This window comes from Astatotilapia calliptera, chromosome 7, assembly GCF_900246225.1.
Source record: "Astatotilapia calliptera chromosome 7, fAstCal1.2, whole genome shotgun sequence".
Taxonomy (NCBI): domain Eukaryota; kingdom Metazoa; phylum Chordata; class Actinopteri; order Cichliformes; family Cichlidae; genus Astatotilapia; species Astatotilapia calliptera.
Window position 1 is genome coordinate 55,908,226 of NC_039308.1, and position 26,754 is coordinate 55,934,979.

The following is a 26,754-nucleotide window of genomic DNA, read 5'->3' on the forward strand; positions in this document are numbered from 1 at the left end:
ACACATTTATTCATTCACTCAGTCATTCACTCGCACCCTCACTCATTTATTATTGTTCTTTATGTTACTTTGCATATTTACTCCATTTATTTATGTACACATTATGTGTTATTATTTTGTTTTTTTTTCACATATTCAATTTAAAATATTTCCGTGCTTTCTTTTCCTTCATCTATAAGGCTTCATGCAGTTAGTGAATACACAAATGACACCAGCTGACATGTGCTAGTTTGGACTCTTCTGAATATCCTTATTAATCATTAATCAAGACACAAATTCCCAAAGCTTGCTTTTCACACAGGTTTGGTGTTATTTGTATAGGAGAGAACTGACCTCTGTTGGACTTTAACCAACCAAAGTTAATGTGATAACTGAGCGGGTTTTCATCTTTATCGTCTCCAAATGTCCCTGCTGGCCTCGCGCAAAATAAGAATAAAAAGGTTTTGTTAATGAAGTTTCTGCCTAATACTGACCAGCGGTACACTCCCAAAACAGCTCTTTTCTTTGAGATAAAGTATAGTTTTGCCATCTAAAATGTGAAAATAATGGAAAGGGACTGGAAAAACAACAATCAGTCACAATAACTAAAAAAAAAGCCCAAAACAAAGTGCACACAAACATTTTTTTATCTAAAAATGGTGCTGTTAATCCACAGCATGAGCTCAACTTTGCTGTGAAGAAAGTTTAAATACTAGCAATAAATATTAACCCAGAAATGAGCACACCTTTTACTTGATACACATTCTGTACATGACGTGAACATGCAGCATCTACGTATAATACTTATAATACATTCTAGATAGCGAGTGAAACATACATACATTGTGGCCATGTACATTTTATACACGACATTTAAATGAAAACACCTTAATGTTGACATCTCCTGTTGGCTTATTTGGCAAATATTGCTTGGAGAGTTGTTTGTCCACTCATAGAGCTGATAATACTCTGAGGCAGGTGTTCAAAGATTCTTAGAAAAGCTGTGTCAGTTCAGTGATTCCTCTTCTATAAAAGTAGAAAAGCAGACTATGAGGTTTAAAAATCGCTGTGCCCGTCATGCCAAACATTCTCACAAACCTTTTAACTACGCTGAGGATGGACGTCTCCTCACAGGGGGCAGATATTCACAATAAGTTTTTACCACGTCAAGCTGACAAATGACTCTTTTTCTCTTGCTGCCTTTGATAACTGGAAAGTAACACTTAACACTAAACCAATAAAAGCAATGAGATATTGCTAGAACAAAAGCCCTTTTTCCTACCTTTTTTCAACAGTGGCATCAGTAATTTCTGCTGGCTTTGGTTTTGCACTTGATTTATTGTCCTCTGTCTCCTGACCCTTTCTAGTCACCTTTGGGCTAGAATTAGCTTTTCTAGCAATTTGAGGGCTGTGTCCTTTTCGCTGGAGCTGTGGGCTGGTAGACCCCGCTTTGCGGTTGAGCAGAGGGCTTTTTGAGCCCTTCGCTTTGGCGGGCTGCTGCAGACTGTCCATAGTCTTAAGCGGGCGCAGGCCAAGAAGCCCGCAGTAGTAGTTGCATTGATGGAGTGTCAGGAACTGGTTGAACACCTCAGGTGAGCCACACTCAGTTAATCCTTGGTATCTGAAGAACAAAGGGAGGTGGGGGAGGGGTTATTGCAGCTATTTAGCAGCAAACAAACAATAATTTTGCATGTAGGGACTGCGATACAAACCCTTTTGACTTGGTGACAACTCTCACGTTTGTAATCTTTGTTTCAACACCTAGAAAAAAAAAACAAGCCTTAGAGAATCTTTAATGGTCATGATCCCGCTAATATTCACTTTAAATGATTGCCTTCGTGATTATTTTATGTGTGGCGTACCCTCGAGCTGAGTGACCAACAAATTGCCATGTGTCCACTGATGGATCCAGTGCTGGAAGCTGCAGCATTTCTGCTCTACCTCAGAAATCTTTTGCATAACCAGTTTCCCTTTAGCATCCATTGTGCAATACTTAAGGAATAAACCAGTAAGATCAGCCTCCACTGTGGCATACGGCACAGAATTTGCTGGCCGGTACATCAAATAGCGAGGAATCACTCTGTGGGCAACATGAAGTAACAGTGGGATGATCACAAGCAGTAATATACTGTGTATAGTATAATTTTAATGGATTTAATTATCAGAACAAAAATATATCTGTTGCTTACTCTAGTGAAGGCCCAAAGGTTTCAATAACTCTTGCTTCAGCTGAGAAGATTTTGCAGTATTCTCGAATCATGTTTTGGACTTTGCATTCCTAGAAAACAGAGATTTAAAAAATAAATAAATAAATAAAGCAGAAGGAAGCACTATTTAACCATATATACTAAAATGTAACAAAAGTTCCTCAGTGAAACTCACGTGCTTAGTAATTTCTAGATTTCTCTCTGCAAGGTTGCTCTCCTGTTTGGTCCCATAAGTGATGGGGCTTTGAACTTTAATAATACAAGTGCTTCCGGACTCAAAGACGGGATCCAGGCCATAGATGACCTTCACCTGGCTGGCTTTGTGCATGCAGCCCTCCCCAAGGTGCAACCTCTCTGTCATGATCCGACCAAAGTACTTGTCACCCCAAGTGCCAGAGTCGACCAAGCCTTTGGTGAACAGGAGCGGGGTCATCTCTATCTCTTCTCCAACTGAAGCAAAAACAGAGTTACTCTGGGAATCCAGTTAAAAATAGTGTATAAACAAAGGCTCAGATGCATATAGTGTTTAACCAAAAAGTACCTTCCAAATCATCTTTTAGCAGTATTTCAGACATAACTGTAAGAGAGAAAACAGACAAAACCTTGAATAAATTGAATTTAATATTAGTAAAACACTCTAAATTTCAATTTCGATTTTTTTCTATACATGCTGTTTCTTACTGTCTATACTGAGGAGGAAGTCAGTACTGTCCGTCCCGTATTCATTAGTGATCGTGCAGCCATATACACCACAGTCTTGGTTGGACGCGAGAACAATTGCCAGTGCTACTTGGCTTTCATCTCCTCCACTTGAGCATAAAATAAAGAAAAAATAAAGAAAAAAAATCCACACACACAGTCATGAACGCATTCAATCGAGAGACTCCAATTCCCCAACAACCCACAAGATGTCACTGTGAGACAGATGCTCGTGCTGTGTGGCAGCAGACTGCTGACACAGCAACCATTAGCACATATATAGACTTTTAATGCACCCTGGAGATGGGAAAAATATTGTGTCAGGTTACAGTTTCTGTGTCTAGCCAGAGATTCACCTCTCTGTGTCACAGCTGTGGGGTTCACAGTCACATGAGCTGGACATCTTTTGCAGTGAGAATATGAGAATGACAGAAGACCATGGGATGCACTCAGGCCCAAATAAATCCTGCTTATCCTTGAAGCATTATTGTTTCATATTTGGAACCCGCCCATTTGTCATTTTGGCTGGAAATCCTCAGAATAATAGCAATGGCAAAGGTGAAAAGTAGCTCTTTTAATACCTAAAACAAATTGAACATGTGATTTTACAGATAGGTAGGGTGGTTATGACCATAAAATGAGTAAAGGTGAAAACTAACCTTCTTTTCACCTCTAGAATTTCTTCCTCATCTCTGTACCACTTAATGGTGGAGTCGCCGAGCACGTTAAAGAACTGGCACCAAAGCTTCAGGTGTCCAGAGGCATCTGGGAATGGCTCTCCCCGCATCTTACGGATAACCTGCGGAGCTGGTGATGCATGGAAAGGAGAGTCGAGCTCATGTGATGTTTCTTGTTTCTTAAGTGGCAGTTTATTTCACATTTTTTGCACTGATGATATATTTAATATAAATGATATATTTTGAGAAAAGTATGAAAACAAGGAAATTAGACAGTCCACTGTGATTTAACAGATAATTGCTTGTAACTCCATAGAGGCTAATTATCCATCTATCCATCCATCCATCCATCCATTTGTCTCCATCCATCCATTTGTCTCCACTTATCCAATCCATGGTTATGGGGGAAAACTGGACAGGTTGCCTCATTATTTATTTATATTCCACGCATATATTTAGTTAATATGATAAAAAAAAAACCCTCTTCATTTCATTATACCTTTGCTAAATTAAACAAAAGAAGACTTTACCTTTCAAAGGATCTATCTTTTTTTCAGCAGGTTTCTCTTCTCGTTTGGTGCTGGCCGGCTCTTCTGTGGGAGTCTCCCCCACCACTTTTGGCACCTCCAAGGTGGACTTTCGGCGATTCAGCAGCGGGGAGCGTCTCTCGATAGGTGGGGTTTTTTGAGCCTGCAGTAACGATGCCCTGCGGGCCTGGCTGGGTGACATGTAACTCAAGATCCCTTGAGTATCTAGTGCTAGTGTCCCATCTATGTCTTCTTTAGGTTTTGGGATGAAGATTTTGCGACGAGCTCCAGAGGCCAACTCCTCAGGGGTGGCAGAGCGTATGAGAGTTAGACTGTCTCTGCGTTTCATTCGGGGACTGCTTTCACAGGAAAGGGATGACGTTGGTGTAGACCCTCCGCTTAGATCTTCAGCTGCCGCAGCCTCGTTGTCTGAGTCTGCAGCAGCTTTGGATATTAATTTGCGGAGACTAGCTGGACTTGTCGGGGGCTTGGAGCTGAGTCTCTCAACAGAAAATCTGTTTTTCTGGGGATCTTCAACTGACACTGAATTCTCTGTCTTGGCATCTTTGAGGGATTTGGGTTTCAAAGTTTCAGGGACAAGGACGTCCACTGTTGTTTTGCTGAATAACGAAACACTGTCACCGACTTTTGGTTTCAGAGCTTCATATAGCACAGTGGGAGTGTTCTCTTTGACACTTCTTTCGTCAAAGTTAGGTCTTCTATTTTGAGCACTTTCAGGCTTCACAGCCTCATTTTTGTCACTGTCATTCTTTGTTCCGCTTTGCGTGTCAGCTGAAGTTTCCATTTCTGTCGGCTCAGTGTAAGTGGGCAGGCTGAATTGTGGTAGATCACTTTCATGACAAGTGACAGAAATTGGTGGTACCACAAACAAAGGCCCCTTTGGAGTTTCAACAGCCTGCTTTGTGTCTGACACATGGTTGTTTAAACATGCATCACCCTCCTTATCATCAGTGAATGAAACATTTATAACAGGAATTAATGCATAGCTCATCTGAGGGGGCTCTTCCCTCCCTTCCACCTGTGTATTTTCTGTCTTGCCGTCTAATTGTGCAACATCTTCTACTTTCTCCGTAGGTGAAATGTGATCATCTTTCTGCATACCTTTCTGCGTGGGCAACAAGTCAGAAGCAGGAGTTGCATCATGTTTTTGCAAATTGCTTGAGTCTGGCTTGTCTAGGGCCAAAATAGTTAGTGGCAAAGTAGACTCTTTGAGCTCAGCCTCCATTATTTCAATTTTGGGGATTAGAAATTGCTCACTTGGGCTCAGATCTGGCACATTTGGTTTACTATCAGGGATATCTTCAATAGTCGATATCTGGATTGCTGGAATATTCTCTGAATGCACACCACTCCAGCCACTCCCACTCATGTTTTGATGTGCAGTATTACTCTGCTCCTCCATTTGCTTTATCTTTGAGTGAATCGGCTCTTCTGCGTTCACTGGAGTCTGCTTTTCTGTCTCCGCTTCAACCTGTAAACTCTCATTCTTCACTTCAGCGCTCTCCACTTCTAAACACACTTGCTCCTGTGTTTTTAGACTGTCACACAGATTATTATGTCCTTCTTTCTCTAAAATAGAATTTGCCGCTTTGTTTTGCTCATATCTTCCCCCGCTTCTTGTAAAACCAGAGCTTGAACTTTGTGTAGCACTAACATCGCCGACTTCTGTGATTTCCTGTGACCTAGCACGAGTGGGTTTATGTTGCATTTTTAGGTCAACCTTGTCTAAACTCTCAGGGAGTGTAGTGGGCGGAAATCCTGTATTCATTTCCTGAATCAGTGAAGCACATTTGGTCTCCTCTTTTAGACAATGTGTCTCTGCACTGAATGATTCCACATCAGGAAAGTATGAAAGCACCTGATCAGGCTTTTTAGATTCGCACGCCTCTATTTGGCTTTCCAGAGAAGATGTTGACAATTTAGTCATCTCAGATCCGTTTATACCTGAAAATCCCTGCTTCTTTGATTTCACTTCGGCTTTCTCTTCCTCATGTAACTCATTAAAAGAGCTAGCCTCCTCCATGTCAACTTCACCTTGCTTCCCCTCTTCTTGCAAAGTTTCAGTGGGCGTTTCTCCAGGACTGTGGCTTTCCGCTGCTGAGACGATGCTGTGAGGGGGAGTCCAGCATTCTCCCAAGCTGGTGAGGGTGGGCGTTGGGGTGCCCCCTTCTTTATCAGCCAAGTCTTGGGTCTGTGGCAAGGCAGACTTATCATCCTCTGGAACAGACTCATCTTTCTCAGCCTGCTGATTACGCTGTGGTGAATCTAGCTCTTGCTCAGTGACGTGAACCTCTTTGATAACCGAGAGCACCTCAGTGTCTTTATCTTTAAAGTCAGCCTGATTGAAAATAGAAAAATCATCGTAATGGCATTTTCAAGTATAAGTCACAGTCAAAGTCACATTTATTTATATAGCACATTTAAAACAACACCTGTTGACCAAGATGCTGTACATGTATTATTATGTTATGTTTCAGAACTCCCTCTAAAGATGCATTATGTTGCATGCTATGGATGCAAATATTTTTACCACTTTCATTTACTAGTTATAGAGGAACTGTATGTGTTTCGGTCTCAAGTGTTTTTTTTTCTTCTTGTTTTTAAGAATCTTGTTAAAGCGAATTTACACCTCTAACTTGTGACTATGTGTCATAGATTCTGACAAGTTTTTGTGCCATGAATTACAAAACAACTACAGGAAATCTGAATATTTGTAACTTTTTTGACCGGTTAGCTTCTTTTAGCCACATTTTTTTTTTAACTGCCTACAATGTGCAAGACAGCAGTTTACATTTGTGAGGGTCCACTAAAATTGCTAAAAAAGTTTTTTATTCTTTCCTTTGGAGCTTTAACTGATTAACATTTTACGCCAACCTTCACTAACCTTCTGGATGAAACACTTCAAAGTTATGAAGTGAAATTCCACTGGCTTTGAAAGTGCACTTGTTTTGCTCTGAGGTTGAAAGATAAACAGGGGATTTCCCGCATAAGCTGACATTGATGTGCAGTTTACACAAAAGTATTTGCTAGGTGGTGAATGAATGATAGCTTGTAGCTCAGCCAAAGAGCAGTCACACATGACAGATAGAAATCTAATATAAATATTGGGTAGCCTCAAGCCTCAACAATAGCTGATAATTAAAAAAAGAACAGAATTTGACTCTGAAGAGCAAAAGTCCTAATTAGAAAGCATAGATCACAGAGTGGTCAAGCTTTGAGTTACATAAAAAAGTGTCATTAGTTTCCTTTTGTTTTTTCCCGCTTAGAGCGCGTTTCCCCTCTGTCCTCATCATTAAAATGTATACATAGCTGTAAAGCAACCATGTGATGCCTCGTGACAATAAGTGTGGCCGGCAGTGACTGCCAAAAAAAAAAGAAGTTGCAGCTTTCGATGGAAGGGAACTGGAGTCGCATTCAAATTAAAGCTGAAGCTATTTGTCACCATTGTGTACATTGTGTGTTAAAAAAAGGTCACAATCATGTGAGAAAAGATTGTTCAGATAATAGTTACAACTTCCTCTCATTATTCATTTAAAGAGCCTTGTACCTAACCACAACATAGCAAAGGTACAGTTGTAGTTCCACATTATGGATATGCAATCACTCAGCAGGTGGATGTTTAAACATAGCTACTTCAGTTCCCTTTTCCACATATCATTGTGCACCGCTTGGACATTAATGCTACGTTACAATTAACAAAAACACACACAGGAAATTTATGAATACAACTACAAACATTTGTTTGCAACCGAAGAAGTTGTAATTACTTACTTGTCAAAGCTATTAATACTTAGTGGCATTTTAATGCGGCTCATAATACCCATATAAGGCTTCTTAAGTTATCACATATTATCCCATAAATATTCCCCTTCTTCTCAAGCAAACAATACATTTAAAAAATGCACAGAAAAACAAAAGCTGAATAAATAAGAGATTAAAAAGTGCAACTAAAACTATGTAACTGTCACTGTTCTGGGTCGGTGACCCAGTGTTTTGAGTTTCTTGTGTCTCTGAGTTTTTGTATTACGATCTTAGTTCTCTTTGTTGCCCCAGTTTATTCTTTAGTCTCGTGTCTTAGTTTGGCTTTCTTGTATTCTCTTTAGTTTTCTGATTATTTAGTTAGCCGCCCTCTGTGTCTCCCTGTTATTGTTCTCTGTGTTTCTTAGTTGCTCTGTCTCCCCTAGTCAAGTCTGTGTCTGTGTTACATTTCCTGTTTTACTTTGAAGGACTGTGTCCTACGTGAATGTATTGCGTTTCGCTTCCCTTGGGTCTCGTTATGTTCGATTTCTCCCAGCTGTGCTCCCTTTCTGTGTCTCATTCCCCTCGTTATTTCCCATTGTATTCAAGCCCTGTGTTTCTCTGTATCAGTGTCGTGATCTCCTTCATGCTGTGTGTGTCGCCCTGTGACTCTTGTTAGCGTCTTCTCAGTTTAGGTTTTGTAGATGTTGTTTGTTCAGCAATAAAAGCTGCCATTTTGAGTTCAATCCTGTTTCTAGTGAGTTTGCGTTTGGGTCCAATTCCTGCCTGCACACAGCCGAAACATGACAGTAACACCTTTTTCTAGTCTGAAACCTTTAAAGGTAACAGTGTAATGCTTATTGGGTAATTTCAGGTAAATATCAATACACTTGTGCTACATATTTAACTGTGTAACTGATAAGACAAACTACTAATGAAAAACTTCACTTAAAATCAAAGAATTGTGTGGTGATCAGTTTAAGGCTGCTTGCTGTAAAGGCCAAAGGTCAGACACATAGACTGTATCAGTTTAACTCTAAAAAAAACACATTTCTAACATACATGTAGCTATTTGACAAGTTGGACAGTGAGATGACAGAAGTGCTGCCTTCCTCTCTCTTGTCTCGATGAGGAAAGGGTTTATTTTAAGGTATGGGGGGCAGTGAGGAATGTGTCCCTTCCTTTCATGCCGAGACCTGCCGCCGGACTCACTCTACTACCGCTGAACCTCTTTAAAGCAAAGCCCTGTTTGTAATGTGAGACCCGCATCTGACATTCAGGTTTCATCATGATCTCTGACGCACTCCTGGCCCCATTCACCACAGCCAACATGCGAAACCCAACATGCAGCCTATCTTACAGTGCAGATGCACAACATCCCCTGCCCCTGCATGTAACTAGTGAAATGCATCTTAAGCTTCCCTGTTTCTCCCACACTGTTTTTGTGTGGTTTATCTTTGCAGCAAAACAGTTGTGTCACACCCTTATGCTGACTCACTACTAAAAGTTGCTGATCACTAATATTATGCGTGTTTTTAACTGTCTAGAGACTCATGATTACAACATCTAATCATCGTTTTTGCTTCTTTACCACTTCTAAAAACTTTGTGTATAAATCTGATTGAAAACTGAAAGTTGATTTTTTTTTCAAGGATGTTAAAAAAACTTAAAAACTGATAAAATTTTGTTCTATAGTGAAATCTTAATCATTTTATCTAGGTGTTAATTTTTAGTACAACTCACTGATACTTTATTTGGAGATGAAATAACCACGATCAGACACTCACACAAAGGCACTTCTTTCCCTCTAATTTTCTTTTTAACGATTTTTGTGTGGGGTGGTGAGGAAGTTCATTTTGTGCTCAACTCGTGCTCTTTTGTATTACACGAGTGGATCTAACGTGCTGCTGTGGAAGACCCCTGTACATACCTCTGTGACAAATTGAAGCCTGGGCAGTGGCACTTCTTCACCTGCGCTGCTGCTCTCCATCCCCACAGATACCTCCATGGCTTCCACGGCTTCCTCACTTTCTGTCACACTCGGACTTGTGGACTCCACTTGTGGCAGTTCATGTGATGGTGGCAGGGCCGAGTGTTGTGCATGGTCTTCATACTTAAATGTATCTGGCTCTACTGACGGTGGCTCGTGTTCTGTAGCCACGGTAGTTTCTGAAGGCTCTCTGGGTTTATCCATTTCCACAGGCGCGACTTCCTCTGTAGGAGGTTTGGACATGTCTGGACTGTGTTCTTCTTGCAGCTGAAATGATGGTGGCATTTCTGGTTCAGGAGCCTCCACTGAGTGCTCAAAATCAGCCTCTTCATTCTCAGTGTGACCATGAGTGCTTTTCTTACTCTTACCAAAGAAGAAGTCTTTGACTGAGTGGAGCATAGAGGAAATGGAGGTCTGGATGTGGTGGTGGTCGTGATCCTTATGGCCCTTGCTGTGATGTTTGATGTCTGGGCCATGTTTGCCATGGGCTGCTGTGTGCGACACCTGGGGTTGCCTTTCTCTTTCTTTTTCCCTTCTGATGGCCAGTTCTTCCTCTCTTCTTTTCTCTTTTTCATATTCCTCCTGTAGAGCTTTTTCTTCTTCTTCTCTCTTTTTTTGCAGCTCCTCTTCCTCCTTCTCTTTCTCTTGATTGTCACACAAAACAGCTTCTTCCACTTCTTTATCTTTCTCGGCTTGAGATGAATTCTGTTTTTCCTCCACAGCCTGGGACTGAAGAGTCTCTGCCAAAAACTGTGCCAAACTGATTCCTCCATCATAACAGTTTTCACCTCCAACTCCCATCATATGGCTTCGGCTACTATTAATTCCAGCATCTACACCATTTGACATCTTTATTCTTTTAGTGGCCAACGTCTCGTCTGATGGACCTGTCTCGTCCTCAAGACCTCTGTCCCGGGATGCCAAAGAAGCTGTTTCCTCATTTTCTGAGCTAATTCCATTAGGTTCTGCAGTAGCTCCCAGTTCCTCTATAGCCTCAGACTCTTTGGCTACTTCCCTCTCCTCTGGTGGTGGGACAGCCCGTTTCCTCTGAGGGTGTTCTGGACTAATCAGTGGTTTCACTTTCTGAACATTTTCTTTATTCTCCATCTTGATCTGCTCCTCTGCATCTTTTCTCTTCTTTTCTGCTTTTTGTTTCAGCTTAGCGAAGAAGCGCTGGTGGATTTTGTACTCATTCATGGTGCCAACCTCCAAAACACCAGAGCAGGAGACAATACCTTTGCTATTGCTGGCTGAGACTTGGTAGATGGCTGCATCGTCTACTGTGCAGCTAGAAACAGAAGCTCTTGTTAATGTCATTAAAACAAACAAAGAGCTACCTCTCTGCAGTATGATTAATGCAAGCCTGTCTTACATACTTGTAAATATGAAGGGTATGAGTTTTTCCATTTCGACGAATTTCATATTTCGGGAGTCCACAGTAGCGATCCATTTCCATATCGTCTTTATACCACTTTAGTTCTGGAGCTGGGTAACCTGACATGGAAATGATATAATGAACACCTTTCCTCTGGCTTGTAAACATTACACTCCCTGTGCTACACTGTGCTGTTAATGTGCAACAGCTAAATTTCTCATATATTAAAAATAATGACATGCTTAATAAAACACAGTGTGGAAGCGTTCACTTGAATGTATTTTGGTTATTGCATCATGTTGGCCCAACCATCTAGCTTGCCTGAGGCCCAAAAATTCTTGAAAAACGAGCTCAAAATTAAGCTGTGCTGAAAAAGTAATACAGGAAGAAGTGCTGCCTTCGAAGCAAAATCCTTTGTTTTCATATTAGTCACATCCTGCCACTTCACACCCAGCTCAGTCTGAGAGGTTTCAGTTATTCCGGAAAACAACAGGGCACAGACGCTACCTTGACGTAAGCCTACCTGTTACCACACAGGTGAATTTCACATTGCAGTTCTCTGAGACTGCCTTTGACTTCAAGGTGGTCTCGAAAGATGGCTGTATGTCCTCAGTCAGCTGAGCCATGACACTGCACAACGTGCTCCTGAAAGGAATTGCTGATCCATTAGAAAGTCAGCTTCTTGCTTCAAATAGAAATAGTGGATACTTTTATAATTTATCTCAGTTAATCAGGTGAACCCTTTCATCTTTAACTAGTAGGCTCCAATTACTTTATTTCTAATTTTTAAATTAAAACAACAGGAAAGGATGTTAATGGGAATTTCTGGTAGTGACATGGATGTCAAAGGTTGACACAAACTTGTGAGATGTCAAGCAAAACAAACTTGCCAACCCAGCACTGAAACCAATGTTGGTCAGTCAAAACTTGTGTGGGTTTCATTCGTGGAGTAAACCAGTTTTTGCAGTTAAGATGTTAGTGGGTAGAAGTGTTTTAAAATAGAGATTACCTCGCCGGCCTGTAGTGAGAATACCTTGAATAGCTATTCAGAGAGGAGGCAAACGAAGCAACGACAGTGATTAATTAGGGTCTGCGTATTGGGACTCTACCCCAGTAAAATTGTTTCACAGCTGTCCTCCTCCTACAGTTTATAGATAATGCACATGCAATTATTTGTGTGATATATCTGATTTTATCTGAAAACTTAAGTGGTTGTGTTTAATTTGGCAAACTTCATCTAATGGGTCTAGTTTGATCAAGTGTTATACCAGTTAAATGACATAAAAGATACAAAGAAATGTTTATTATATTTTATGATTTTTTTATTCGACCTGCCAGACCAAGACTCTTTTTCTTGATCACTGTGCACTTTATATCTTCTTCTTGTATCAATCTGTATCAATACAATATCAATCTGCTTCACCAACATGATCTACAAACACATAAAGAATACAGATAAGACTGTCTACCTGTTTTCAGGCCGGACATTTGAGAGGTAAGTATTGCGGCCATTGAAAGATGGAGCCTCGTCGTCACTGAAGCTGCTTGTCCTCCCATTGCCAGAAAAAGATCGAGTCATCAGCCTTCTAGAAGTCATTGTCCACTATGGTAGAGCACCAAAAACTTACAATCCGAGATAGCTGAGATAAATCACCCAGGCTAAAAAAGCACTCTGCTTTCACATCCACAGCTTTCCAAGATCAAGGCTCAGATTAAATGTTGCTGTCCATGCAGAAGCTCCTGGAGAAGATAAAAGAAACACTTCAGAATTACAACAAAACCTGTTGGTTGTTAATTAAAGAAAGCAAACGACACACTCTGTGTTATTTACCCATACAAAACTCAAACACACATTTCAGCCCTAGTGCTCGTCCTTTCTGACCAAGCAAAGCAATTGCATTGGAGCAAGTTATAAATAGGATCATGCTATCGGGTTGTGAAAGCGCTGTTAGTGGTCAAACACAAACCTAAGAGAAGTAATTTACTTGTATGTCTTAGGAATACAAGAGATGTCTTTCTTGTTCACGGCAAAACTCTCTAAATTTCCAACTTACCATTAAGATGTTGTCAGTGTTACTTTGGAGCCAGAGTCTGTGAAGAAATTCTCTGTAACCTCCTATCATAGACATGCATGTGTTGCCAGAGTGGCCCTATTTATAGCAGGCCCACAAATAGGTTCAAGAGCACATCAGATTTTCCGAAACTAGACTTTAGACTTTAGCAAAGAAATCTACAAACAAACTGAATTCAGATCAAAATGTTACCCATTTAACCTAGAACACATTTGCCTCAAATCTATCTTTTCATTAACATTCACAATGCAAAAATCTCACTGCAGTGTTTGGATCCGGCTCAACAAGCTGGAAAAACTTAACCATCTTGGTGAGACACCCTTGTGGATTATATGTAGACTCGATTCATGATGTAGCTGATAACAGCCAATGGTCTAAGTCCAATGCTTTGCTCAGGAGTTCCTAAAGGACAGCCCCTCTACCCCCCACCCCTCCAACACACATATACACTTTGTATTGCAACACATGGTTAAATCACATTGACCTCCTTGTTGCTCATATGGCCTAAGGGGAAAAAAAGGCTTACAAAACCTGCACTTTGATTTAATAATGTTAGGAAGGAAGGAATAGCTATTGATGACTCATTTTTAAAACATTAAAATTACTGTCAGGATTGCTACATTTTACTCTTTCCTCTCAAATGTCTGTCTCTGTTCTCTGTGGGTTTTTTTTTCCCTATCACATTTTATTACATTTATATAAAATGTAGCATTAACAAGCAAATATCCCAAAATTAAGCCAGTATATGTATTAAAACCTAATGCCCCTTTAAAAAAAATAGAACATAGGCATTCAATCGTACATTTTATTGTGTACTTTACAAAAATAAAACCACATATTATAGATTAGTAAACAAATTGTTGGAATATGTTGTAATTAAATGCTTATAAACAGCCAATAAGCGTTCATGGTCGACCATAATATCTACTGAAACATATAAAGAGACATTTTAAACACTCCGTATTTCAGATTTGTGCTATGACGCAAGGTTTTTGAAGCTTGCTTGTCTTCAACGTGACATTTTTTATTCGCGTTGCACCACGAACAGACATCTAGTAAAGTTTGAGTTAGCCTAACTAACTAACTAACTAACTAACTAGAACTGAAAAACACCGTTTTACTTTGCTGCTCTCCAGACTCTGACCTCAGACAGTGATTATGCATCAGCTGAAAAGGGCCAGATTGCTCATTACCGTAATGCCAGAAAAAGAAGTTTGGCTTTTAATTTAAATAATTTAAATCGCTCTAACAGGCACAGAAATGCTCTCTTTTGTTTCTTAAGTGTAAGATATGCTTCAGTATTATAACTAAAAGGAGACTTGGGTTTGTTTTTAGCATGATATGGATTGGGCTTTACTGCTTTGTTGTAAGGGTGCTCCAGTATTACAGACATAACGGTAATGTGTGCGTGCGCCTTCTCGTTCCGGGAAAGGGAGGAAGAGTTCGGGCTATAAATTTGAAGTTATGAAGCCTGAGAACAGGAAAACATATTCTGGCCGAGGGGTGACAGCTTCTCAACTAGTCCGAGGTTGACGGCAGGTATGCAGTAAAACACGTAATAGTTACGGTCATATTAAACACCTAATTACTCAGTTAGGACGTTTTTAAATATATCCTGGAGTTTTTGTACGGTTAACAGCTGACCTGACTAGAAATGAGAGGTTAAATACATCGTTTTCCTTTTCATGCCATTCATTTGGAGTTTCTTTTCTGTACGTGGGGATATTATAGGCAGTGATTTTCTTACAGTTCGGCAGAAGAAGAAAATGCACAGATGACTGGATCCTTCCCCAAGCACACAATGATCAGTGGTATGTTTTAATCTCAGCACCAGCACTGTTTCACTAGTGTTATTTTTTCCAGCGAAACAGAACTAAGTTTGGTTTTATGAAACTGAAGTTGTCGCTTTTTTGTTTTGTTTTTTTCCTCACTAGAAATTGTGATAGTGCGTCATCCTGTCTCTGTGTGTGTACCTGTGAACCATAAGGTGACTCTGAGTGTCCGTGCTCAGGGCACGGGCATCCTCAACTACCAATGGTTTACAGATGGTGCAAAAAATGAAGTATGTGAATTTAACTTTCAAGAAGTTAGTTTTCAAGCACTCTTGTTGGATTTAGTGTGCAAATGACCGTTTGTTGCTGTCAATGATTTCCTCCCTAAGGTACCTAATGGCACTCTAGCTGATCTGACCATCAGAGCTCAACAAACTCAGCTCTATGTGTGCCGAGTGAATGACCAGTACTATAAATGTGTGTTCAGCAACTGGGTGAAGGTCAAGGTGTTGGACATTGATAAATCAGGTAAATCATCATGCTGGTTGCATGTCATTTTTGTCGTATAGATGCAGTTTTCATTTCAACCCGTCTTTTTCTTTGAATCGTCAGGCTTGCCCATAGACTGGCAAGGTGAGCCTCACATTGCCACCAACCCCAAGCCGCAAAAGATTCAACCAGGTACAAAACTTGTTCTACAATGCGCTGCCTTTGGTGTCCCAGCTCCTTCCTACCAGTGGTACAGAAATGGACAGCCACTGCTGGACATGAAAAGCGGTACACTGCAGGTAAGGAGGAACGGCGGTGAAGATGGAGTGTTTTCTTACCTCTGATCCCACTGTGTAATTCATTAAACAATGTAGTTAATATTTCACTTTTGGACAGAGACACGAACAATGTGATTTATTATATTTGCAGATTGAGCGCGCGACAGCTGAACACAGTGGAACATACCTGTGCTCGCTATCTAACACACTAGGAGAGAGGTGGACTGAGCCCGTCGATGTTGACATTGGTAAGCTGAAAGTGAAACCTAAAACAAAAATCAGTACAGTGATACCTGTCTTATCCCAGTTTCAGGACTGTATTCTTTCCCATTCCTTTACTTTCTCTATTACTAATAAAATGTGTCAAGGAGAAAAATAAATGCTTCACACTCCTTTCATTCCACTGGTTTAGCTCTAAGGCACTAAGTTGTTTCCATTATGCTGGAGGTACTTTCCCATTTCTACAGACTAAAAAGGAAGTTGTTCTCCAAATAGTGCTGGGCTCAAGCCTTATACACAAAACAGGAAAGTGATGTAAAGTGAAACTAGTTCTTGAAGCGATTCTCCTGTTTATAACTTACTTGGAATAAAAGTGACTTTCACAGAGAATACTATTGAATCTTTGAGTTCTATTGTTCTCTATATGCTCCCCAGACAGAAATGCTACTTTAGGTCAGTTTTTTGTTTAACATGAACTGATTTTGTGCTTCCTTTTTCTGTTTTCTTTTTTTAAGCACAATCTCTAGTGAAGAGTGATCAACCTCCTCCAGCAGCGCTCACAGGTAAAGTTTAATGGAAAGAAACATCTTGTCATTTGATGTGTGGAGAGGAAAACTGTCAGAGTGTTTGAGAATTTTCTTGTGTTGGAGTGATTTTTGAATCAGACATTGAACTTTCTTGCAGCCACTGATAAGGTCGCCTTACTTATTGGCAACTTGAATTACTCCAACCACCCGGCCTTGATGGCACCCGTCATGGATGTTCATGAGCTCGGCAACCTCTTGCGGCAGCTTGGCTTCAGAGTCGTCTCCTTGCTGGATCTGACCAGAGAGGAGATGCTTACTGCTATTGAGAAGTTCATTCATCTCCTTGACAAAGGCGTTTACGGTGAGCGTTATAATTTTTTTTTCCTGCCTATTTCTTTTGGAAAAAGCTTTTGTCATTAGCTGAATTTCAGTATTCAGCTGCTGTTCTTAGAAAATGCTGATGCTATTATTTAGAGGTTTATGTGGCACCTAAAGCACTGTAACTTCCTTCGTCATATTCCGTGGTTCTTATCTTGTCATCAATGTTAGATAACGGCTGTATGACTTCATACGTATGTGGGACGGTGTGGCTATTTCCACGTGCTTGTTAAATAACTCGTTCTTTTTATGTTTTACTGTTCCACTTGTAACAGTGTGTTAGTGTTATTAAAAAATAAATAAATAAAAAAGTGTTGGTGTCAATAGCACAGTTTGGAGCTGTGAGGTGATATTATCTGCTTCTATTCTCTCTTTCTGTTGTTAATAATGAAACAAATGTGATTAGAAGTCAGGCATCTTTATGATGATGTGTTACCTCCTCAGATTGACTGTCATGTATTCCAGGACTGCAGAATTACTGCAGCACTTTTGTTATTGTCGTAGTAATCAGATGTGTATTCTCTCTACAGGCCTTTTCTACTATGCGGGCCATGGTTATGAGCATGCGGGAAGGAATTACTTGGTGTCCGTCGATGCTCCGCAACCGTACGGAACCGAAAACTGTGTCTGTGTGCAGAGGATCATGCTCAGCATGCAGGAAAGGCAGACTGCACTGAGTGTAATCCTGCTGGACACCTGTAGAAAATGGTAAGTGCAATAATTAATTTCTGCACGGAGCCGATATCTGGATATGTAAATTTCTTTGTAAAAGCTCAGTTAACATGACATAGATTTGTTATTTGTTTAACTTCATTTCACTCTGTAGGTACAACCAGGGTTCCTTACTATCTGCCATCAAGCCACTGGCACCCAGCGGGAACACAGTTTACGGTTATGCCACGTATGTAGTATTAATTGTTTTGTATTCAACTGCAAATGGGGGGGGGAAATCAATTAATTGATTTCATGTGCAGCTTGTTTTTGGTTTATAGCATAAAATTTTAGAAAGTCACTGTTGTAGAAAGTCATGCAAAATAAAAATAACCCCTCTCCTTTAATTATTACAGGTGCGAAGATGCTGAAGCATTCGAGGTCCAGGACGGGGGCAAGAGTACTGGGATCTTTACAAAGTACTTGAACAAGCACGTCCTGCAAGCTGAGAAAGTCACGCATGTTTTAGAGAAGGTTTCAGAGGGTAAGAGTTAAATTGGAAAATTAAGAATGGGGTTTTTACTTTGTTTACATGATGATTCATTTCCAAAATGCCTAATATAAAGGGCTGCTATATCAATAGAAATGGCTTTGACTGAGTGAGACATTAATGTGGCTGACACCAAAATCATTTGTTTCATTTTTAAGAAAACCATACATATCAATTAAAAATGTACATTTCCTTCTTTTTGTTTCTGTTCAGTTTATTAGGGATATAAACACATAATTCAGTAGGCTGACAGTTAGAGATGAAGGGTAAACAGCACCGAGGGGAACAGGTTGCCCTTTGGTATACACCACGGACCACAGACAACTTTTGGAATCGCTTGTATCTCATTTTAATGTTGTTTACTCGGGTCCTGTAAGTAAAGCGATGACTGTGCCGATGAAGGGAAGCTGTTCAGTGTGTTTGTCAGTTTGATGGGCCCCCGGTAGAAGAAATTTTCAAAATGCCATTAGCATGTGACCTCATTCTTTGGAAATTCACACTGTTGGATAGAGAAGAGCAAGAAACCTGAGAGCTGCAGAGTGCAAGACAGCTGCTCTGCAGTTTGGGCACTCCCTGCCACTGCTCTCATGGGCTCACTAACAAATTAGACTTACCAGAACAGGACATCCTGCTGACAGCCCTGTCTCTGTGTGTGAAAATATTTAAATGAATAAGTGTGGTGTTGGATATGAAAATTGTTCTTTTTTTTAACTTATTTATTTATTTATTTTAAATTTGTGAGCCTCTTTAAGCCTCTCGTTTGGTTGTTTGTGTTATAGCAATAACCCTCTCATTAAAGGAGTGTACTTGCTTTATTCAGATGACAACTCTAAATTTGTGTCCTATTCTGTGAGCATAGTTTTAGTTCTCCCTGAATATCCCCCGTTTAGTCCTATTAATGACTTTTGTTTTGCATGCTTGACATCTTGTGAATAGGGTTTTTTCCCAAAACTCGTGTCATCAGTAACAGTGAATTTTAAAAATGCCTTTTTTTTTAAAAATATCCCAGAGTTCCTCAAATACAACCATGAGATTCTGATGAATCTCTCATATTTGTTTCTGGAACATTCCTCACTCACTGCTGTCCTAAGATGAACAGACCACTAGGACAATTGCAAGGTTGCCAAAGTTTTCAAGCAGTGCTGATTTTCTTAAAGTTGTTTAAACAGGACCGAGTTAAAGGAAGGGGCCAAAGAAACGCTAAAAACGTGTGTAGCTGCTGTATTTCATTGTATTTACCTCCATCTGAACCCCTCCTTTTCTCCACCAGATCTGGGCAGAGATCCTCTAATCACAGGCAAACAGGCGGTGGAGATCAAACACACACTGAAGGAACCACGATCCCTTGCAGATCCAGTTCGAACCACCGGCCACACAAAAGAGCTTCACCTGCGAGATGCCTGCTGGAGACAAGCAAATGGTGAGATGGGAGAACATTTTCCTTCTTTTTTTTTTTTTTGTCTTTATCGATGTTACTGCTGGTGACAGAATATGTGCAAATATGCTTTATTTTCCTCTGAAGCAAAACAAATTAACATGCGGCCATGTCGCAGTCTTTAATAAACTGCACAAGCCATGATAGGAAAAAAAAATACTCCTCTTTGTCACGGTCAGTGTTTTTCACGGTCAAACATATCTGTTCCTCTAGTTTTTGCACTTGTTTGTAAATTCCCTGACGTCCATTCCGATATTTCAGCAATCCTCCTCCAGGAATTTGCTGACATTTGAGAGCACTTATATCGAGGCCATGATTGTTAGTCTCATGCTGATGAATTCAAAAAAGCAGCTGGAAATGTACAAGAGGGAAGCGACTGTGCCGAACGGGCCAGTAACAATAGTGGCTGTGGGCTTCGTTGACCCGACGTGCTGTTAGTTACATCGGAGGTGTTTGCGGTCATGACGTAGATTTCTCTCGCTGAAACATAAATCCCCACAAAGAGAGTGATTGATACTGTTTAACCTTTTTCTCACCTCCTACTCAACAATGTGTGACAAACTAAATCTGCACACTGTGGTTTAAGATTTTTTCAGCATAATTCATGATTCCGTTTGATTAATGCAAAGAGGGAAATGGTTTATTTTACGCTGTGCATTTTCCCCTTTGATGGAAGGAAGTCTGTTTTGACAACTCAGACTTCCTCGTATTTTCTTGATATTGTGGATTAATCTAAGAACTCTTCCTAGATGGAAGATAAAAGTCTGTGGCTTGAGATAAATGAGTTGCTGAAAGTCCTAATTTGGTCATGGGCTCTGCAAAATCCTCCTTAAGTAAATAGCATCATGATTAAAAAAAAAAATGAAATGTCGAATAAGTTTTGGAACATGTTTTTATGCATGCTTTTTTCCCTTCTATTTAAAAAAAACAAAAAACGTTTCACATCTGCTTTCAGAGCTACCACGGAAGAAGCGGCTGATGTTTCTTTGCAGAGTAGAAGTGGAAGTCAGCTTCTCAGCTTTGTACTCTAATGTTCTCGTAGCTTTTGCCACTGTAAAGACCACAGGCCCCCATACCCAGGACTGCGTGGTCACACTAAGCAGTATACCTGTAAGTATTTCTTATTTTCCACTTCACTGTCAGACTTTTTCACCAAATTCGGCTATCCGAACAAGCCTAAGTAGGCCCTGGAGTACAAAGGCAGGGGCATTGTTAATGGCAGTATGTCTAAATTGCAATACACTGAAATGTAACTGTTACATAACTGCTTTTGATTTTTGGCAAAGCCTATCAGTAAACTCAGGATTTGGATAAAATTCTCAGCTTGTCCCTACACGACAAATTCCACATGGCTCATGGCAAAATGCTTGTCAGTTTCCACTAGACAAAATGAATTTCTCAATGATGACCATTCACACCCACATTTCACATGTGTGAGGAAGTTCTGCCCATATATAGGCTTCCAGCATGCTGCAACCGCAGATGACTCAGGAAGCAGTAATGGTTATGAGCAGCTCTGCTCTTGTGAAATAATTCCGTCAGTTTGGCTGACTTTGACTCTTGCGTAATCCTGACATCTAGTGGCTGATTTTTGAATGTGATACTGCACTTTTTTAGCAACGATTCAGTGCCAAACCACTGTAAATACAGCTGTTTATTTATATTGATGAAGATGGTTTACATATATAATAATAATAACATTATTTGTGCTTTTAATCCTCAGACAATGGAAGACATATTTTCCAGGTCTGGCAGGTCAGAGGAGATGGACTCACTACTACTTATGAATAATGTTAACCCAGACTGTACTCTGAGGCTCTGTGCTCTTCAGAAGCTCAAGGTATGTCTCCATATATCTATACTAATACCTTTCTCTAATAGTGTTTACTCCTTACAATAATTGTTTTTGTTTTTTTGTTTTTTTTAGGAGTCTATGGTCATAAAGGTGGATCTACACTATACTCACAGAGACAGTAAACTGCGTCAGACAGAAAGCCAGCAGGTGGACATAGGAAAGCCTCTCGTGGCTTCCTGCAAGCTGTACAGGAGGAATCATGGAGCAGCAGGCAGGACACGAGAAGGCGCTTTTGCTAAAAGCATGGGCAACATCGCTAGCAGCAATCCCCCGCTGCATCAGACTGGGTCATGCCGCCCTTTCACTAGAAAGGCGGTGTGTGCTGCTAAAATTCCTGTTACGTGGAGCAATGAACCTGAAGAGAATGATGAGAACGACTTCAGCTGTCCACATTAAAACTTTCTGGTACTACTTTTGTAAATACTGGTTGGAAATCTCTTGTTTTGTTTACAGTTGCTGTAAACATGTTTGTACTTGTCTATGAATGATGATGATAATGTATAAGTGAGTAAGTGATTGAGGTTTGTTTTTGTCTTACCAGCCTTCAGCTGTTAGATTAGTAGGCACAATAACACTGTAAGCTGATTTTCATCATAAATTATATGCTTAGAAAACATTAATTGTATATAACACTTTTGTTTTTTCCATCAGTGGCAAGCTGGCTGGCCTAAATTATTAAATGAAGACAATACTGTCAGTAATTTATCTAATGAAGAATACTACGTTGATCACTTTTTAAAAAAAACAAACAAGCAATTTATTATATCAATATGTTTTGCTGTTGAACTTTAAAATCTACATTTTAATTGTTTTGGGGTTGTTGTTTTTTTTGTTTGTTTGTTTTTCTCAAGGAGCATTTTCACAGTGATGCTTAATTCAAGTTTGTAGAATAAATTAAAATATGTCAGTTTTAACTTCGCTAGTACTGGGTTGGGCCGTCTTTTGCCTTTGGATTGTCTAAATTCTTCATGGCATTAATTCAATAAGGTGCTGGAAACATTCAGTTAATATCTGTTGTCTGTCTTAAGTCTTAAACCTAACGTACATTATCAGATTGTCACTATATTTGAGTAAAATTTGCTTTTAGCTCAAAACGAAGAATTAAAATCTCAAGTAGCTGCTAAGTCTGGAAAAATCAAAGTAGATTTTTTTTCCTTTAGTGCATAGCCTATACCTAACAGATAAATTAATTTTGTCGTATACAGTCTAAAAAATGCTGTGGGTTGCATTATTCGATATATTACTGTGCAAAAGTCTCAAGCCACCCCTCAGTTCTTTATATTGTTTTCAGTAAACTGGGATATGGGTGCTCTGATTTATTGGAACATGGAAATACAGCAAATAAGACAAAAACAGAGTTTGTTCAATTCTGTTGAGCTTGAAAGACAATATTTGCTATGATCACCTTTATTCATCGAAAAAAGTCTGAACTGTCTTAGGCAGCTTTCTTGTAATTTCTTTAGGTAGTCTTCAGGAATAGTTCTCCAGGCTTCTTGAAGAACATTCAAAGCTCTTCTTTCAATGTTGACTGCCTTTTGTTTTGTTCCAGGTATGCTTTTACTGTGTTGGCAATGCTTTTAAGATCACTGTCATTCTGAAAAACATCAGACATTTGCCAGAAGCTACTGCATGTTGAATCAAAATCCAACTGTAATCTTCTGCGTTTATGATTTCATCAACTTTGTTTTTTTCTGTTTTTTTTTTTTTTTTTTTTTTTTTCATATTTCTTAAGAACATGAGTTTGAGATACTGCTCATCTGCCATGTTTTTGTTTTGCTTTTTAAGCTCACCACTTCTGCCTTCGTCCTCCACTTTTTCAGTTTCCTCTTTTTAAAATGTTATTTTAGTGCAGCTATAAGCCAAGTTTTCAGCTGTCAGGTTTTTGGGAATCACCTTGTTGGTGCAAAAAATATCTTATGGATCCTGTCAAACTGTTCTATCTTTGGCAATTTCTGCAGATTCTGGTAAAGAAATGGGAATAAATTATGTGTTTTTACAACAGGCTGCTATAAACAGCTTAAAAGTGCTTAAAGATGCAATTTAAGATTGCTGAGTCTGTCATTTGTAGACCCAACACTGGTTTGTGCCTTTGGCTAGTTGCATTTTCTTATGCTTGAATGGTTCACTGGTCAGTGTTAAGTGGCAGAACAAGCAAATGGAACAATAGAACAAACAAAAAACCATGGTCTAAAAAAAAAGCTGAAAATGGTGTGAAAATGAGTGTCCAAAAAACTTTGACTCGAGATTATTGCTCAAGATCTTCTTTTTTTTAAACTTACAAAAAGTCTGGCGAACTGGAAACAAAATAGAAATAAGGGGTGACTCGTGAGTTGTATAGTACTGTACTTCTACAATAATGTGATTACATTTTACCATATAGCAGGTGGACATAATGCCCACGGGGGGGCAATTCTAGCTCTCCGACTTCCTGCATAAGAAACGGATATTGTAGTCTTGACCTTGCTAGTAAAAATATCAACCGCACTATTAATTATTGTATATGTGTGTGTGTTTATTGGTACATGCTTTTTTTTTTTTTATCTCAAGTAGTCTGTTAGTTATGAAAGAAAATGTAAAAAAAAACCAAAAAAACCAAAAAACCAATTACAATTGCAGCTCAAAATAGTCTAGATCTCCTCTAACCTCTGAGCAAGGCACTTTCACCAGACAATTTAGATTTGTGATCCAACAACAATTAGCTTCAAGTGTTTGATTATGAAAAACTCATGTCTTGGACATAAATGTGGATTAGTGGATTAGGCGACGGTTAAAATAAATCAATTTTCGACCTCGAAGCATCGTGATGACGTACTCTACTTAAAGACAAAAATAAGCGGGGTGCAGTCAGTCCCCGTTAGCTCGCCGTGATCGTATAGTGGTTAGTACTCTGCGTTGTGGCCGCAGCAACCCCGGTTCGAATCCGGGTCACGGCAGAGATGTACGTCATCCTCCGGACGGTTTGTTTTTATCGATTTAAATTGTTAATACACTCTTACGCCACTTTAACGTGATTTTGTTGTTGTTGTAATACGAGCTTTGCATTTCCGTTTTAGGCTGACGAAACATTTTCACTCAATTTGCTTGCCGCAATGACAACGAATGGCCTGCAGGTGGCAGCCCAACACATTTAATATCCACCACCTGGGAAGTTGTGTGACACCCGACGCCGCTGGTTTTAGGTCAGCCAGGCAGGAGCAGCTTGATTTCTCTCCAACGTTTCATCGTGAACCTGAAGTCTACCTCCAAAGACCCATTAAAGGATTCACACTGCTCCTCGCACAGCATGATTTGGGTGAATAATTTTAACTTCATACTGAGGGAGTCATAAAAAGAAGCTAACCTTTTAAAAGTTTTCTAATGCATAATTGCTGGTCATGGGAAAATTAGGCGTAAGAAAAGAAAATCAGTATATACTGAAACTTCACACTCCCGTTGGCTCTCTTTGACGTCAGTTTTCATTTGGACCCGCCCGCTTGCTCAAGTGGCAGCAGTGAATGGTGAGAGATAATCCTCAGCTCCACACAGACACACACACAGAGCAGCAGCAGCAGGGCTGAGCAGCCTCTGGGTCTGGATGCGGGCATCCTTGGATTTCGCTCTCAGCACGGGCCCACAGCACGGAAAACTTAACGGGACAACAATGGTGCTTGCCTCGGCGGCTGAATCCGTGGCTGCTGGTCGTTCAGGGGACCGGGAAATGCGGTCAATGTGACATTCACTTGCATGCTGGTGTTCGAGTTTATTGTTCTGGTCCTGTAGACGCAGAGCGGCGAAACCTGGGAGAGAAAGATGTTGAGCCGATTTATGAGTGGCAGCGTCAGGAATCTTGAGCGGGAATACAACTGCACGGTCAGGCTGCTGGACGACACGGAATATACGTGCACCATTCAGGTTAGTCACCTGTTTATTCAGTCCACAGCGCGCTGCGATTGTGTCTGACCTGGCAGACAGAAAAGCAAGTGTTTTATCAGGGGGGGTGGCAGCAAGTGCCTGAATGCCCCGCTGCTGCTCCTGCTCCTGCTGCTGGTGTCAACCAAGATAAATTAGACCTAAAATAGAAACGTGTAGTTATTTATTTTGCCATCCCGAATAGGCTTGTGCAAACCTTTTTTCTCCCCCTTTCATGACCTACTATTACCTCAACCATCAGAGAATTCGGTCGTGGGATTAGAGACGTCAGGGAGCCTTGTAGTACAGACATAACTCAAGCTCGGATTGAGTGGTTGCCAGAAGCTCACTATCCTCTTAAAGTAATGAATGAAAGCAGTTCCCCTCCCTCTGTATAATAATAATAATAATAATAATAATAATAATAATAATAATAATAATAATATCCTCTCCAATCTTGAGAAGGGAGGCTGTTGGTAACGCTGTCCATGCAGTTTCCAGCAATGCACATAGGGTATCCCATGAAACATGCCCCCTCAGTTGCACAATGTGCCACTACACTGATAAAACCAAAGATGTGCCATGTGCTGTTGATGCAGGGTTGGATGTGATGATTAAATGGCTGCAGCTTCCCGGTGTTCACGAACGGCACATGTCCTCTTTTAAGAGGGATTTTCCAGAACCCAAAACAAACGATTGATATTGTCAGCGCAGGCATATTTCTTTAAAAACTTAAAACAAGCCCAGGCCCTGATCATAATAACTGTCTTTCCCTCCCTTTGGTCTCTCTCTACTCCCAGCGTTGCTTTGATGATGGTGCAGTTTTATGTTCATGCTGATTTTAGTAGTAGGTGAGAGGGCCTGTCACTTCAATTACAAGACAGCAGCTGCTCTGTTTGTGGATGCTGTGGAGTTGTGGTGAAGTGATGTAAGGAAACCCTGGGAGAATTCTCCTGATTAGTCAGCGACATGTAGATAAACACACAGCAAAACCATCTTGCAGCATACCGAGGAATTGTTTAACCTGTAATGGGAACAACGAAACCCTAATAAGACGCGTGATTGTTGTCACTTTAGTGTCTGCTGTCACCAGCGGGCTACAGAGCCACCACTCCTCTTTCCCCCAGCGAGCAAGCGTGAAATGCAAACCGCAGCTACTATAGGATCGTGACTGTGTGCCCAGGTTGTAAACAGATCTGCATTTCTGCTCGGAGAGCTGAGCAAGACATGGAGCGGGGCCAGATGGACTGTGAAGCCAGCAGGTGTGCTGTTTGCAGCAGAGTCGTGTGGTCTAGGGGGCTGACGTCACCAGGGTGGAAAAGAGAAGAGTGGAGTGCAAGAGGAGAATGCTGTAGCTCTGCTGTGATTGTCTGGCATCCTGGTTATCTTTCTGCCTAACCTGGCCCAGGGAGGGAGGAGTAAAATCC

The 26,754-nt window shown here is 40.4% G+C and overlaps 3 protein-coding genes and 1 non-coding gene across 9 annotated transcripts in view; 3 read left to right on the forward strand and 1 right to left on the reverse strand.

Moving 5' to 3' along the window:
- Window positions 1–698: 698 nt before the first annotated feature.
- Window positions 699–13,628, reverse strand: alpk3a (alpha-kinase 3a). The gene is made up of 15 exons (XM_026175952.1): window positions 13,268–13,628; window positions 12,683–12,953; window positions 12,223–12,255; window positions 11,737–11,858; window positions 11,215–11,332; window positions 9,779–11,126; window positions 4,093–6,448; window positions 3,545–3,692; window positions 2,868–2,995; window positions 2,728–2,763; window positions 2,362–2,636; window positions 2,169–2,257; window positions 1,842–2,059; window positions 1,692–1,740; window positions 699–1,600 (listed from the first exon to the last, which is right to left on the reverse strand). Exons 2-15 carry the CDS (start codon window positions 12,808–12,810, stop codon window positions 1,258–1,260), a joined length of 5,391 nt encoding a protein of 1,796 aa, XP_026031737.1. The 5' UTR covers window positions 12,811–12,953; window positions 13,268–13,628; the 3' UTR covers window positions 699–1,257.
- Window positions 13,629–14,722: 1,094 nt separating this feature from the next.
- On the forward strand, window positions 14,723–22,250 carry malt3 (MALT paracaspase 3). 2 transcript variants are annotated; one of them, XM_026175955.1, is made up of 15 exons: window positions 14,723–14,824; window positions 15,017–15,096; window positions 15,220–15,347; window positions 15,447–15,585; window positions 15,670–15,845; window positions 15,976–16,072; window positions 16,559–16,606; window positions 16,728–16,931; window positions 17,479–17,656; window positions 17,775–17,849; window positions 18,016–18,143; window positions 19,420–19,569; window positions 20,540–20,694; window positions 21,308–21,424; window positions 21,512–22,250. In XM_026175955.1, exons 2-15 carry the CDS (start codon window positions 15,060–15,062, stop codon window positions 21,833–21,835), a joined length of 1,956 nt encoding a protein of 651 aa, XP_026031740.1. In that variant the 5' UTR covers window positions 14,723–14,824; window positions 15,017–15,059; the 3' UTR covers window positions 21,836–22,250. The 2 variants fall into 2 exon arrangements, with proteins under 2 accessions (XP_026031740.1, XP_026031738.1); XM_026175953.1 differs by having other exon boundaries at window positions 15,035–15,096.
- Window positions 22,251–24,300: 2,050 nt separating this feature from the next.
- trnah-gug (transfer RNA histidin (anticodon GUG)) lies at window positions 24,301–24,372 on the forward strand. Its single transcript has one exon. It is a non-coding gene; the product is annotated as a tRNA-His (tRNA).
- Window positions 24,373–24,513: 141 nt separating this feature from the next.
- frmd5a (FERM domain containing 5a) overlaps window positions 24,514–26,754 on the forward strand; it is a 67,618-nt gene continuing 65,377 nt past the window's right edge. For 2 of the 5 annotated variants that reach the window (XM_026175956.1, XM_026175957.1), the window contains exons 1-2: window positions 24,523–24,731; window positions 25,199–25,330. In XM_026175956.1, the coding sequence (XP_026031741.1) occupies window positions 24,723–24,731; window positions 25,199–25,330 (141 nt within the window). In that variant the 5' untranslated portion in view covers window positions 24,523–24,722. Of the gene's footprint in view, window positions 24,732–24,751; window positions 25,331–26,754 lie in introns of those variants that run through there. The other 3 variants (XM_026175960.1, XM_026175959.1, XM_026175958.1) reach the window with 3 other exon arrangements.

Excerpts from the sequence above, each read along its gene's own strand:
- alpk3a (XM_026175952.1), bottom strand. The coding sequence starts at position 12,810 with ATGACTTCTAGAAGGCTGATGACTCGATCTTTTTCTGGCAATGGGAGG. Across the intron at positions 12,256-12,682 it reads AATGTCCGGCCTGAAAACAG|CTATTCAAGGTATTCTCACT; the intron begins GTAGACAGTCTT and ends CTCTCTGAATAG. Across the intron at positions 2,060-2,168 it reads ACCTTTGGGCCTTCACTAGA|AGTGATTCCTCGCTATTTGA; the intron begins GTAAGCAACAGA and ends TGTTGCCCACAG.
- malt3 (XM_026175955.1), top strand. The coding sequence starts at position 15,060 with ATGACTGGATCCTTCCCCAAGCACACAATGATCAGTG. Across the intron at positions 17,850-18,015 it reads ACAGTTTACGGTTATGCCAC|GTGCGAAGATGCTGAAGCAT; the intron begins GTATGTAGTATT and ends TAATTATTACAG. Across the intron at positions 18,144-19,419 it reads TTTAGAGAAGGTTTCAGAGG|ATCTGGGCAGAGATCCTCTA; the intron begins GTAAGAGTTAAA and ends TTTCTCCACCAG.